This window comes from Labrus bergylta, chromosome 7 (genome assembly GCF_963930695.1).
Source record: "Labrus bergylta chromosome 7, fLabBer1.1, whole genome shotgun sequence".
NCBI classification, from domain to species: Eukaryota; Metazoa; Chordata; class Actinopteri; order Labriformes; family Labridae; genus Labrus; species Labrus bergylta.
Window position 1 is genome coordinate 26,882,605 of NC_089201.1, and position 12,687 is coordinate 26,895,291.

Sequence of the window (12,687 nt, forward strand, 5' to 3'; positions counted from 1 at the left end):
AATAAACAAGTTGTAGTAACAGGTAAGTGATTTAAAATAAACTGTACAGAAGTTATACACTGTATTAAAGCAAAGATATAATACAAAAAAATAACAAGGGGGGGCGCTGGTGGTGCGCGCACCCCATGTATGGAGGCAGCGGGTGGCCCGGGTTCCCATCCCACCCGTGACTTCCTTCCCGTATGTCATTCCTCACTCTCTCTCTCTCCCTGATTTCTGACTCTATCCACTGTCCTATCGCTCCATTAAAGGCACAAAAAAGCCCAAAAATAAATCTTTAAAAAAAATAATAACAATAATAATAATAATAACAAGGGGAACACTGTACAATGAAATGAAAATATAAATAAGTCTTCTTATTGCACTTATTATCTCTTATTGCACCTGAGGTTATTGCACACATATTTTTCACATTATATAATTGCACTGTTTTTTGTTTTTAAGGTTAATATTGCACACTTGTATTGCACTGTGAGGTGGTCAACTGTCCATTTAGTCTGTGAGGTGTGGGGTGAAGTACTTCCTTCCCATCTTAATGTCCTGTGCTACAAGTCTCACGGCAGCAGGGAAAAAGCTGTTGTGGTAGGTATTTAAAGCTTTAAATAACCAAAACGTTTGTGTTACAGCCATACTGTAGATATTAGGTTACACCCAAACATTGGGGATCAATAACTACAAGAGAGAGAGAGAGAGAGAGAGAGAGGGTGATATGTTTTTATGTTAACATCTGAAGTCATCTGAAATCATATTTATTTTGCATTATGCACAAAAATATATAGAGAATCACTCTATTTCAATTGAGATAAAATAAACACAATGCTTTATAATCTCTGAAAAAATGTCTCATACTCCCTTACACAAGTACAATAATTACCTCGCACCACTGTGCCCACTCTTTGTGCCTATTTGTTTGGCTTTATCTGCTTTTCAGTACAATTTGGGACTTCAAAACTATGATCCACAATCCATGTGGGAGAAAGCCAGAACATCTGAGCTCCATGCAGGCTGGCACCCGATTCAAACCAGGTGTCAGCTTGCTGTGGAGCTTATACCACCACATTTACGAGCCAAGTTATTCTGTTTAAAGTTGACTAAATACCTGAAAATGTGATGAAAAATATAAGCTCTATTTCAGTTTGAATTGAAGAATAAAGCATGATTAAACTATGTAACATATACAAATACTGCATTTGAACATTTATTTACCACAATTTCCCAGTTTGGGATCAATAAAGTAATTCTATTCTATTCTATATTCTATTATTTAGTAGGCCTATTTAACAGGTTTTTACAAAGGTTTTTAAATATATGTATTTTCTTAATCATTCCTCGCAAATTTGTGATTTTTTTTTTTAACCCTAACACAGATTTCAAAATCATTATTTGATTTTACTTTGTTACAGTGAATGACTTTGTAGCATATTAAAATGTCATGAATTAATGAAAATGAATATCTTAGGAAGTCTGCCCCCCCCTCCCCCAATATTCTTACATACAAACCACACCAACATTTAGTTTACACACTGAATGTCATATGTTTACTGCTTCTGCCTATTTCTAGTTATACTAATATGCAGTTTTGTTAAAAAAAAAATTAAAGAGCATGATATTGAGTCTAAATAGTACTTGCAGTGCTTTGCTGACATCTGGTGTTGGAAATGTATAATTTGACACTTGCCTACTTTGGAGTATCAGTACCACTCTGTCATGATTACATCACTTCATAGTTACATAGATATACTAGTGTCACATTAAAAAACTCAGAGCATGATCACAAAATCATATCACAATCACTTTTTAGAAATGTACACAACTAGGCTTTTATTTTAACAATGACAGCCTTGCGACGAGGATCTAAAGTTGAAGTTTAATCAATTTTTTTTAAATAGAACCAAATATAAAGAAACATTACATTGGCAAAGAGTGGTAAAGTTGAATAAAATGTCTAAAATTTACAATGGCGAAGAATCTAATGAAATCCATGTCTTGATCTCAGGATTACACAGTAAAGAAACCAGAACCACTGGGAAAGAGAGACAATGAGGCATTATTTAGATTGTGCACAATGTTCATGTTTTTAATGATGATACAAGCAGGTCACTAAGTAACAAGAAGCTCTTGTTTTTTAATTGATTTTGGATCTGTTTTTTTTTTTTTGATTAATCAGCTGTTTGTAAAGAATAAGTTAGCCACCTCTTCAACTTTCATCCCTTCATATTAAATATCCATATATGTAAAACAAATACACACAGACACAAGGTAATACATGTATAGCTGCCTCTAAAGTGTTGCAGCTTTCTTCTGCACAGCAGTAGAGAAGCTGAAATCAGCATGTGTTCCAAATATTTTATCCCAGTGGCTAAAATGTGGTGCAAAATTAGTGTTGGGTTTCTGATGATGCACATCGTGTTTGCTGGGCCCTCCATAGATGCCAAAGGGTATCAGACGTGATGTGGACCAGGGGAAATCATAGCCACAGTGATCTTCGATGGAAACGTAGACGTGCACCACCATGAAGGTCCATGTGGTGAGTAGGTGGCTTCTCAGGACCACAGGATTCAGAGTGGTCCAGAAGCCTACAGTGACCAGCTCCCACCCACCAAGACACTGGGTGGCTAGAGCAAAGGGTGAGGAGTAGTTATGGTGGATGGCGTGGAAAGTGACATACAGCCAGCGGATCTTGTGATGTAACAGGTGCCAGATGAAGTACTGGAAGTCAAAGAGCAGAAGGTTGCCTATCACCCCGGCAGTCAGCTCCAGCAGGGATGGAGCCTGGTCCGGCAGGTCGAGCGGAGGCCTCCATACCCACTGGGCCACTGACGCTGGCAGCACGAGAAACATATGGTTGTAGAAGGTGACACCCGCACAGTGCAGCAGTGTAGAGGCTGTGGGACCTCGACCGGGTTGGATCTTGAATTGATGCACCAATGCCCATTTTTCACCCATTATGTCACAAAAAAGGAAAGGAAGGCACAAGACAAAGTATGAAGACACAGTCAGAACAATAGGGAAGAGTGGAGATCTCAAATAGTCTCTGTAATTGATCCGCAGGTTGTCCCACAGAGGCTGCAGCAAAGAGTCGTTACCTAAACATCTTATCCAAAGATCTATGCCCATGTATGCTGAATCCATCCTGAAGTCAAAATCAAAAAAGTGGATAGCCGGATTTTTATTTTATTGTAGACGTTACAGCAAGAAGCTGCAGCTGGAAAAGACTGTGCCAAATGAGTGCTTGTGCTACTTTCTCACTGTGTGGTATCAAGTGACGCCTGGGTTCAACATTTCAACAAATTATTCATACACGTTAACAAACAGGTAGCCTATATACAGAAGCTCTCAACATTTTCAATTTGGCAGTATAAAAGATTTTTTTTTTATTTCTAAATTTATTCTATTTGTTAGTGTACGTCTCTGCTTAAGTTAAAAGTGTATCTGTCATTTAACATATATATGAGAACAAGTAAGAGACAAAAAGTCAGCACACAAATGTCTGGGTAAAGCAGAAACAACAACAGCAAAGTCTTGTTGCTGTCGTTCACCTTTTACTGTGTTTAACTGTCAAGAGTGGCTCCTCGTTTGAGAACAAAATAGCCTACGTTTAAATTTTAGCATTGTTCCAGTTACACTAATGGACGGTAGCCTACTAAAAGGGAGAAAGGAAAAAATAAAAGATTAGAAGCAGTAAAAAGTAAAAACAATATAGAATAAAATAAAAGGCCCAACATAACATGAAATATAGTTAAGATAACAGAAACCATTTTGATGTAAAAAAATAAAAATAAAAAAAAATTTAGAACTTCAGCAGGCACCCTGTTGGTTGTCTGAGAGCTCCTATATTAAACTAAACTTTTATTAGTTTATAAAGCATTACATGGCCTTGCACCAGACTACCTATCAGATATGACTTTAGCTTATGAACCACTACGGCCCCTCAGATCCTCCAGTTCCTCTCTTTTAGTTGTTCTACAGAGCAGGACAAAAACCTTTGGAGAGGAGCCGAGAATATTGAGATTTTTAAACGCAGTCTTAAAACTCATTTATTCAGTCTGGCTTTTATATAGTGCTTTATATAAATTCAGATCTTAACATTATTCGATTGTCTTTTTTATCCTACTACAATTTTAAATATTATTCTCCTATGTATTAATTTTAATATCTTATTGCTTTTTTGTGTTGTATTTTATTTTTTCATTTTTATACATATTTTTTTTAATTCTTATTGATGTGCATTAGTCTCTCAATGATTTTTTTAAACTACTTTTTCAATAACTTTTCTGCACTCTTGTAAAGCACTTTGAACTGCAATTCAATTTGTCTGAAGGTGCTATATAAATAAAGTTTGATTGATTGATTGATTGATTGAAAAAACCAACAAAAAAACAACAATATTTTCACAAGCTTTTTTCATTAATGTTCCGGAGCTTGCAATTTTCATTATATCACGTTTTTCATTAGACTTGGTAATAAAATCAACATTTTCTTCAGAGCACCTCTTGCTCAGGCATTTTAATTTTTTGCTTGGTTTCCTAAAAAAAATAGAAAAAGCTCCTGAATGTGTCTTTCTGTAATTGTTTTCCAAGGTAAAGAATGCAGTTTAAGTCTTTGCTATTTTGTGAAGCGGACCCTGTTGTGTTGATGTCTGATGATGTTTCATTGGATAAAAGACATATACTATATGGTCTATGGCAGGGGTGGGCAACTGGCGGCCCGGGGGCCCACATGCGGCCCCCATCAACCCTCAATTAATTGGAAACATGAAGAAAACATGACGAAAATCTGCCATGAAATCATGAAAACCAGAAATATGTCCATAATAATATCTGATCACTGGTAAATGTTGAATTAAATTTGAGACATAATTGACTGTAATCGTTTAATTTGGCCCCTCTGGCAGTGAGAATTAAATGAATGTGGCCCTTGCTGTCACCAAAGTTGCCCCATCCCTGCTCTATGGATTTATTCACTGCTGTTTTCCAGTAGGAAGAGCGCATGGTTATTTCACTGTTGTCCCGTGATGCCCCGCCCCTCTGTATGTGTACGAAAGAGCCTCATATTACCGCGCATGCGCAGTTGCTTCAAAAAGGGACTAGCGTTTCCCTGAAGCACTGTGCACTCACTTGACAGGTAACTAAAGCTGTTAAATCCATTTTGATACTTTTTTCATAAAGCGTTTAAGCTTATATTCGTATCAATAAACGGAATAATCATTTACCTGGACCCGTGTGTGTTTGAGGTAATGTGTTATTCGAGTCTTTTGATGTAAAAGAAGCGATTTAGCTAGCATTAGCAAAACAATCCCCATGACATGAGTATGAAAGTTTATCTCTCCAGTAGACTGCTATTCTTGTATTTTGGAAACAGTCAAAAAAAAAGGTGTATTTGTGTATTATCAGGGGGGAAATGTCAGTGCTGACTAATAATTGATCCCTTTGGGTAAAACGTAACCAGGCCAGTTGCTTCCATGGTTATTTCTAACCTTAAAAAAAGTCACATGACTCAGTTATGATACAGGTCAAAGTTCATTTTATTGACCCTTGGATTGACAGATATTTTAAATCCATAACACTCCTTTTAGTTTATAAAAATACTCATCATATCTATAAGTTTTCCATGGCTTTGATTTGTCCAAATAAAGTAATAAAGTTCAACATGAATCATGTCTGCAAGTTTATTTGAATTATGTTTTAATTTAGTTTTAGACTACTGCAAGGAGGAAAGGGGTCTTTTGGAGAATATCAGTCATGTTAAGTCGTTTTTTTCTCACTTTAAGTCATCCTCCAATCAGCCTGTCACACAAAGTCAAAGTAATCTCATTGTTTTTGTCTTTACTGTTTTTCTCCTGTAGTTTTTAAACAGCATAAAATGAGCAGATGCAGCCCTTTAATCCTTTAATTGTTTTTGTTTGATAACGACGACTTATAAGATGGTTTCTATACTGATTAGAGCTCTCAAGAACTGCCCTCAATGTTGTGCTTTGCCTCTGGTCACTTCCTGTCAGCACCTGTGTGTCCAATCAGACTCAAAGCTGATCGTTTGCTCTTACTGACATTGTTCCCTTTTTTTCTAGATCCTTGCTTGTGTTGTACTCACTCTCTGATGTACGTCGCTTTGGATAAAAGCGTCTGCTAAAGTGAATTGTAGAATTGTAATCCGTGTCCCTCTAACCACTCTGTTATTGTTTCTCCCGTCTGTTATTAACAGTGATGGAGACTGGTGACGGAGAGAAGACGGGGGAATCAGAGCCTGGCCTTCATACTCAGCGGCTGTGTCGCTTCTTCTCTCAGGGAAGACACTGTAATTATGGGAAAAAATGCAGATTCCTACATATAAGAGATGATGACACAGTTAATGAGAAGAGCATTGGGACACCCAGTGGGGCAGATGTCACAACTTCAAACTCAGAGGTCCCTGGAGGAGATGTTGGGAACAGGCCTCCTCCGACAATTAACAGCAGAGTCGCCCCTGCAGCTGGCCGTCGCCCGTGTCGCTTCTTCATCTCAGGGCACTGCACCATGGAAGACAGATGTCGTTTCTGGCATCCACCACAGTTACCCAGTGTGGACGGCGTGCATGTTGCAGACCATAACGCGAGACCTACGCAGAGGATGCCACCAGTGCCCCGCCCCAGCATCCTTCAGGAGATCAAGCTGTGTGACCTCACAGAGGAGGCCTCACAGCAGCTACGAGACACAGAGATCAAGCAGCTGAAAAAGCGTTTTCCCAAAGATCAGCTGATTGTTCAGGAACGAAGTGATGGAAAAATAACGTATTACAGGGCGGCTGTTGAGGCCACTGATCCAGACTGGGTAAACATTTTCTTCTTTCTCCTCTCGGCCCCCCAAGAGGTTGGAAATCCATCCATTTAGTTCTCCTGTAATACTGTTCAGCTGAGTTTGACTCAACACATAAAAGCTGAGCTGATAGAATAGAATAGAATAGAATAGAATAGAATAGAATAGAATTACTTTATTGATCCCAAACTGGGAAATTGTGGCGTTACAGCAGCAGGTTGTCCAAACACACAATATGAGCAAAAAAAACACAATGTTAGCAAATCTAAACACAATATAATATTAAATACAAAGTAAATAAGTACTAAAGATATCAAAACTAAGAATGTGAATATATACAACCAGGATTTAACTTAGCATTACTAATCTTAAATAGGAAGATTAAATATGGAAGATTAAAAGTGAATGTGCAGGAACAGAGTCGTAAATGGTTGTAAATTAAATCTGGAAGATTGAATGTAAATGTGCAAAAACAGAGTTGTAAATGGACAGTATTGATACAAGTTAAAGTGCATGAGTGTAGATATATTATAAGCAGAAACTATACAATATAACGGCGAGTAGACAGACAAATGAAGTGAACATGAGTGCAGGGATAATTTGTAAATTTAACATTAAGAGTAATAAAGTAACAGTAAGAAAGATGGCATCTTCAGACAAATACTTAATCAGTCAAATAGACAAAAAGAAGTAGACTCCTTCTACTATGTCTTAACAGCACCACAGATCATAGAACTGTTAATAACTGAAGGATAACACGGTTTGTTTTTTAAAAATAAGATTCGCTGCTTAGATTAAATTAACCTGACGTTAACTCTAGGATATAGGGTCAAACAATAACTAAACCTGTCTATCTTTGGAAGGGTAATAAAAACCTGACTGAATAATCATTTGGTATTTGTTAGCACTATTAATCCACCTGTAAGCAATAGTAATGGAGGCCATATTCCACACGTTTTTACTTAAAATGATTTATGAACCAATTTGTTTTATAGTCTGCTGAAAATGACTTTTCTCATCATCTGAATAAATACTAACTTTGAGTTTGAACTTGTAGCCCTTTGACCTTAAAGAAATCGACATCATGGTGAGCTTCCCAGACAATTACCCCCAAGAGGTAAAGATACCTGCTTACAATTACACTTAAGATTTGTGTAATATCCTATACAAAAAAAATGATTCTATACATGGAAAGAACATTTCCTTATCACCCTAATACATCTTCTTAGGTTTTTACGTTAGATATCCCATTGGACCAGGAGCTGCCCTCAGTAATGGCAAGGTAAAAATGCATGTGCAGACTATGTGACCAGTTAATCATGAGTTTCTCTAGTTTTAAAATGTATTTTTGCTCTCTGTCTCTACATAGTTACGTACAGCAAGCGTCCATGGAGTGGCTTCAAGCCAAACATGCAACCAATCAGCTTCTGGGAAAGGTCGAGCTGCTCTTCCGGCCTTTTCTTCGCTGGCTGGATCGTAGTCTGGAGAGACTGTTCACTGAAGGAGCCCGGCAGGTGACACTTCACGCTGCATGCATGTTATCCCTTTGAACCTACTGTAATGACTTGTAATTCCTGATAACAATATTTCTCTTTTTTCTTTTATTTGTGCAGTTGAAAAAAGATATTGATTTAGAAAAATCTGGACTGCAGTTTATAACGTACCAGGAGCTACAAGCCACCGTTTGTGAAAAATCGGGGAATGATCCTTCCTCTGACACCACTGATGCGAATCCAGACGATATGAATGGTGAAGGGGAATTGGAAAATGAAGACGACAAGGGAAGAGTGGAGGGAGTGAAACAAGAGGGTACAGGCATTGGTGAGGGGCAGGAGGATGAAGGGGCTAGTCATCTGGTGGAGAATATTAAGATCAGCGACCCCCGCAGAGGCACAGAGATGAAGCTGCTGGGACTGAGGCTGGGAGAGAACACAGCCACTTTGGTTGCTCAACAAATCACCGTTTGCCTTCAATGTAACAGGTAAAGACAATGAGAAAAGATGTCAGATATCCATGCCCACACGTTGGTTTGTTTATTTAGAAATAAAGCTTGCGTTTGTGTGATTAGAGCTTTGCTTTTTGTGTCTGCAGGTGTAAGGTAACTGCAGACCTGACGCTGACTGGAAGGACACCTTGCGCAGCTCAGTGTGAAAAGTGCAGCGCAAGCATCAATGCTGCGTACAGGCCCTGCATGCTGCACCATTACAGCGACGTCCTGGGATACCTGGACCTCCACAATGCTACACCTGCTGACCTTGTGCTCCAGGAATGTGACTTCTCTGTGGGCTGCCTCAGCTGCTCCCAGGAGGGTCCTGTGCAGGTAATGAATGAAGTTTCACATCTGTTTTGTGTGTAATGTAAAATCCAGTAACTGAATTATGTCTCAATAACATGATCTCTGCCTTCTCTCCAAACGCTTCGTCTTTATTTTTCATCAGAGTGTTTCCTATGGCCAAACGAAGGAGTTAAATTGTGAACACTGCCACAGCAAACTCAGCATTCTTGCAGAGAGCACAAGATTTCAGTACATCCAGCCACGCACCAACAGAACAGGTCAGAACTCACCCGTCGAAGAGATCAGCAGGGGTTAAAGATCATTAACAACGAGCTGTTTGAGTTTTCTGTCCGACCCATGTTTACTGACATTGCTACCGGTATTTACAACTTTACAAACCGCATAAAAAAAAACAAGTTTCAGGTTACATAATTGACATATTAAGCAATACTACAGGTCTGTTGGGCAGTGGGCCCACCAGAGAATAAACCTTCATAGAGGCAAATAAGGTGGTGAACAAACACATGAGCATTTGTACTTATTCACATGTCACATGCCTCACTCTTACCAGACCTAAACAAACCAGAAATGTACATGTCTTTTTTTTTTTTTTTTGTTCATTTTGCAGGTCCAAGTTCTGGTGCTGTATATTATAAGTCAATAAGAGATCCTGCTGTCCAAAAGGGGAAGCCGCTTCCAGAAAAAGGAGTATGTAAACATTACAAACAGAGCCACCGCTGGTTGAGGTATGATCATTACTATCTTTTATCAGTTGTGGAATCCTGACTTGGAGAAAGAGTATACATGAACATGTGTGTCACTGGCTGCTCTCAGGTTTCCCTGCTGTGGCCGGGCTTACCCCTGTGATGTCTGCCACGACGAGGACCAGGACCATCCCATGGAACTGGCCACCCGGATGATCTGTGGCTACTGTGCCAAAGAACAGGTGATACCATAGAGTGCACATGACATGTCACAACATAAACATTTCAAACATGGGGCTCATGACATTTATGTTCATAAGTATCATTTCACAAGTGCAGCAAAAATGTGTTAAAATGATCATTATTATCTCTGTGTGTTATGGAAATGTATCCGTGTAGTTGTTTACATGGGAGTACAGAATCAGTTCTGCATATAGAAATAAGATCAAGGCATGATCAAGTATTTTTTAGACAAGACCTCAAGACCTTTAAATGTTTTGGTGTTCACAGCTTTTCTTGATTTGTTCAGTTCATTCCTTTATTAAACGGTATAAGATGTGGTTCCAGCTTTAAGCAGGAATGGAAGAGGTGGATAATAGACTTTGAAGCGTTAATAAAATAGTTGGAAGCTGATCTCCATTGTCTCCATGTATTTTTGTATTCTTGCAGCCTTACGCCAATGGAAAGCCCTGCGTCAGCTGTGGAAGCATGATGACGAGAGGCACACGCACCAGCCACTGGGAGGGAGGACTGGGATGCAGAAGCAAAGTCAAAATGAGCAGGTACATTGAACAACATTAGTGGTAGAAATGTTTCTTCTTCCATCTTTCATGTAATGGTTCAAAAAGATAACAAGTTGTTTGTCTTTCTCTTCAGAAATGATCGACACAAATATGCAAACACCAACAAAACGATTTCAAGGAAGGCAGCCGGTGACAAGAAGTAGAAGCGAAGAGGATTTTTAAAAAAAAAAGACATCATTTGATGCATGATTTCAGTGAAATTTTGAAATAAACCAACAGATCATTTTGTAATGATTAATCAGTGTGATAAGTGTTAATGTTTTCATCTGATATTTCAAGTCTTGTTGACTTTAGAGGTGGAGAAGTGGAGGACATGCGATTTAAATCGAAGAATTCGACAGGAAAGACGATAATTGGAGAAGAAGGAAGACATGCAGGTTACTGAATTAGGACAAAAAGTGTATTCAAAATAACCTGGTCAATGTAAAAAAGAAAAGCAAGACGTCCTGAGTTATCTTCTATAAAAGGAGAACAGACAGAGAGACTAAGCGATTTTCAGCAAGATGAAATAAACTGTTGCTTCTAGGTTGAATACAACTCAGATTAGAAAACAGAACTGTGTTTCATATTTCACTTTTTAAAAATGATTCCAAATAAATATATGACCTTTCACTGGTTGATGAACAGTCTACAGTGTTTTAATGTGGTATGTCTAATGCATGTTAATGAACAGTGCTAATCTTCCTCTGAGGGTCTTGTTATTGGTATTGAGCTGCTGGAAAGAAAGGAAAAAAAAAAAAAAGCAAGTCAGTACAGATTGAGAGAAAGGCCCCTTCTGTTTGACATGCCCTATATAAAGGCTTTACCTTGTCTTGATCTGAGACTTGCAGCCGAAAACCTTCAGAAACATGTTGAACATCAGCAGGCAGACATTTCTGCAGCAGCTGTCCTCCAGGGCCTCGGACCGTCTGCTGCAGCCGCTCTGGGATTATTTGCTTCTGCACCACCTTCCGCTCATCTCATCTCCTTTCTTTCCTGTCCTGCTCGCCTTCTCCAGCTATTTCTTCTTCAGTATGCCTTTTGCTGTGCTGGACCTATTAGGCGAAAGAGTGCATTTATTCCATCAGTACAAGATCCAACCAGACAGGCAGCCAACAGTAGGGATGATGGCTAAGGGCCTCACGACAGCGCTGTATAACCACATTTTCTTTGTTCTGCCAGCTGTAGTTATCGGACTGTTCTTCCTGCCTGCACCAACGCTGCCTCAGGTTGCTCCGACTATGTATGAGGTTTTCGTTGATGGACTGGCTGTGCTTCTCCTCTTTGACACTCAGTACTTTATTTGGCATTTCATACATCACAAGCATCCACAGCTGTACCTCTGGATCCATGCAGTCCACCATGAATACATAGCTCCCTTCTCCTGGTCCACTGAGCAGCTCAGCATCCCAGAGCTGTTGACTGTCGGATTCTGGAGCAACCTGGACACAATTCTTTTGAGGTGCCACCCGCTGACCACATGGTGCATCACAGTTTTCAGTATCTGGATGTCTGTGGAGGACCACATAGGCTATGACCTGCCATGGACACTAAACCACCTGGTGCCTTTCGGTCTGCTCGGCGGTGCACCAGCTCATGACATGCACCACCAGAAGCCCAGCAGTAACTTTGCTCCTTTTTTCAGCCACTGGGACAGAATCTTTGGCACAGCTGTTCCTCTGAAGAAAAAAAAACCCATCAGGAAATAAACAAAAGTGAATAAAAAAAATACCCTCTGTAAATACTGCACGTTGTTTTTCACTGTCACTTTCCCATCTATTATTTGTAATCATTTCATCGTTATTGCAAGTATTCAGTCTTCTTTGTGTTGCTCATGAAGTTTTTCATTTGTGAGACTGCCAACAATAAAAGCTCTTGTAAAAAAAGAAAGTGTTTTATCAATCAATCATTTCATGCAAATCAAATGCAATTCAAAGTGCTTCACAGCGACTGGAAAAAAATAAATAAACATGAAATAGTGACGAAACATGGTACAAACAAAAATGAATTTAGAAGTAGAGAAGAAGTAGCAGTAGAGAGACTAATGCACACCAGTAGGAATAAATAATATGCAGTTAAAAAAATAGAAAAGGTGAAGGGTTAAAACTAAGAAGGAAAAGATGAACAAAAAGTAA

At 39.0% G+C, this 12,687-nt stretch overlaps 3 protein-coding genes across 4 annotated transcripts; 2 read left to right on the forward strand and 1 right to left on the reverse strand.

The window, feature by feature from the left end:
- Positions 1 to 1,980: 1,980 nt before the first annotated feature.
- ch25hl1.2 (cholesterol 25-hydroxylase like 1, tandem duplicate 2) lies at positions 1,981 to 3,190 on the reverse strand. The gene has a single exon (XM_020631376.2). The coding sequence runs from the start codon at positions 3,130 to 3,132 to the stop codon at positions 2,281 to 2,283; it is 852 nt and encodes a 283-aa protein (XP_020487032.2). The 5' UTR covers positions 3,133 to 3,190; the 3' UTR covers positions 1,981 to 2,280.
- Positions 3,191 to 5,057: 1,867 nt separating this feature from the next.
- si:dkey-24l11.2 (uncharacterized protein LOC100034462 homolog) lies at positions 5,058 to 11,185 on the forward strand. 2 transcript variants are annotated; one of them, XM_020631437.3, is made up of 12 exons: positions 5,058 to 5,124; positions 6,202 to 6,806; positions 7,849 to 7,908; positions 8,021 to 8,073; positions 8,161 to 8,305; positions 8,405 to 8,772; positions 8,883 to 9,111; positions 9,230 to 9,344; positions 9,695 to 9,812; positions 9,901 to 10,012; positions 10,440 to 10,552; positions 10,647 to 11,185. In XM_020631437.3, the coding sequence occupies exons 2-12, from the start codon at positions 6,204 to 6,206 to the stop codon at positions 10,714 to 10,716; spliced, it is 1,986 nt and encodes a 661-aa protein (XP_020487093.2). In that variant the 5' UTR covers positions 5,058 to 5,124; positions 6,202 to 6,203; the 3' UTR covers positions 10,717 to 11,185. The 2 variants fall into 2 exon arrangements, with proteins under 2 accessions (XP_020487093.2, XP_065813298.1); XM_065957226.1 differs by having other exon boundaries at positions 5,075 to 5,233.
- Positions 11,186 to 11,328: 143 nt separating this feature from the next.
- On the forward strand, positions 11,329 to 12,458 carry ch25hl1.1 (cholesterol 25-hydroxylase like 1, tandem duplicate 1). The gene has a single exon (XM_020631438.3). The coding sequence runs from the start codon at positions 11,422 to 11,424 to the stop codon at positions 12,259 to 12,261; it is 840 nt and encodes a 279-aa protein (XP_020487094.2). The 5' UTR covers positions 11,329 to 11,421; the 3' UTR covers positions 12,262 to 12,458.
- The last annotated feature ends 229 nt before the right edge of the window (positions 12,459 to 12,687 follow it).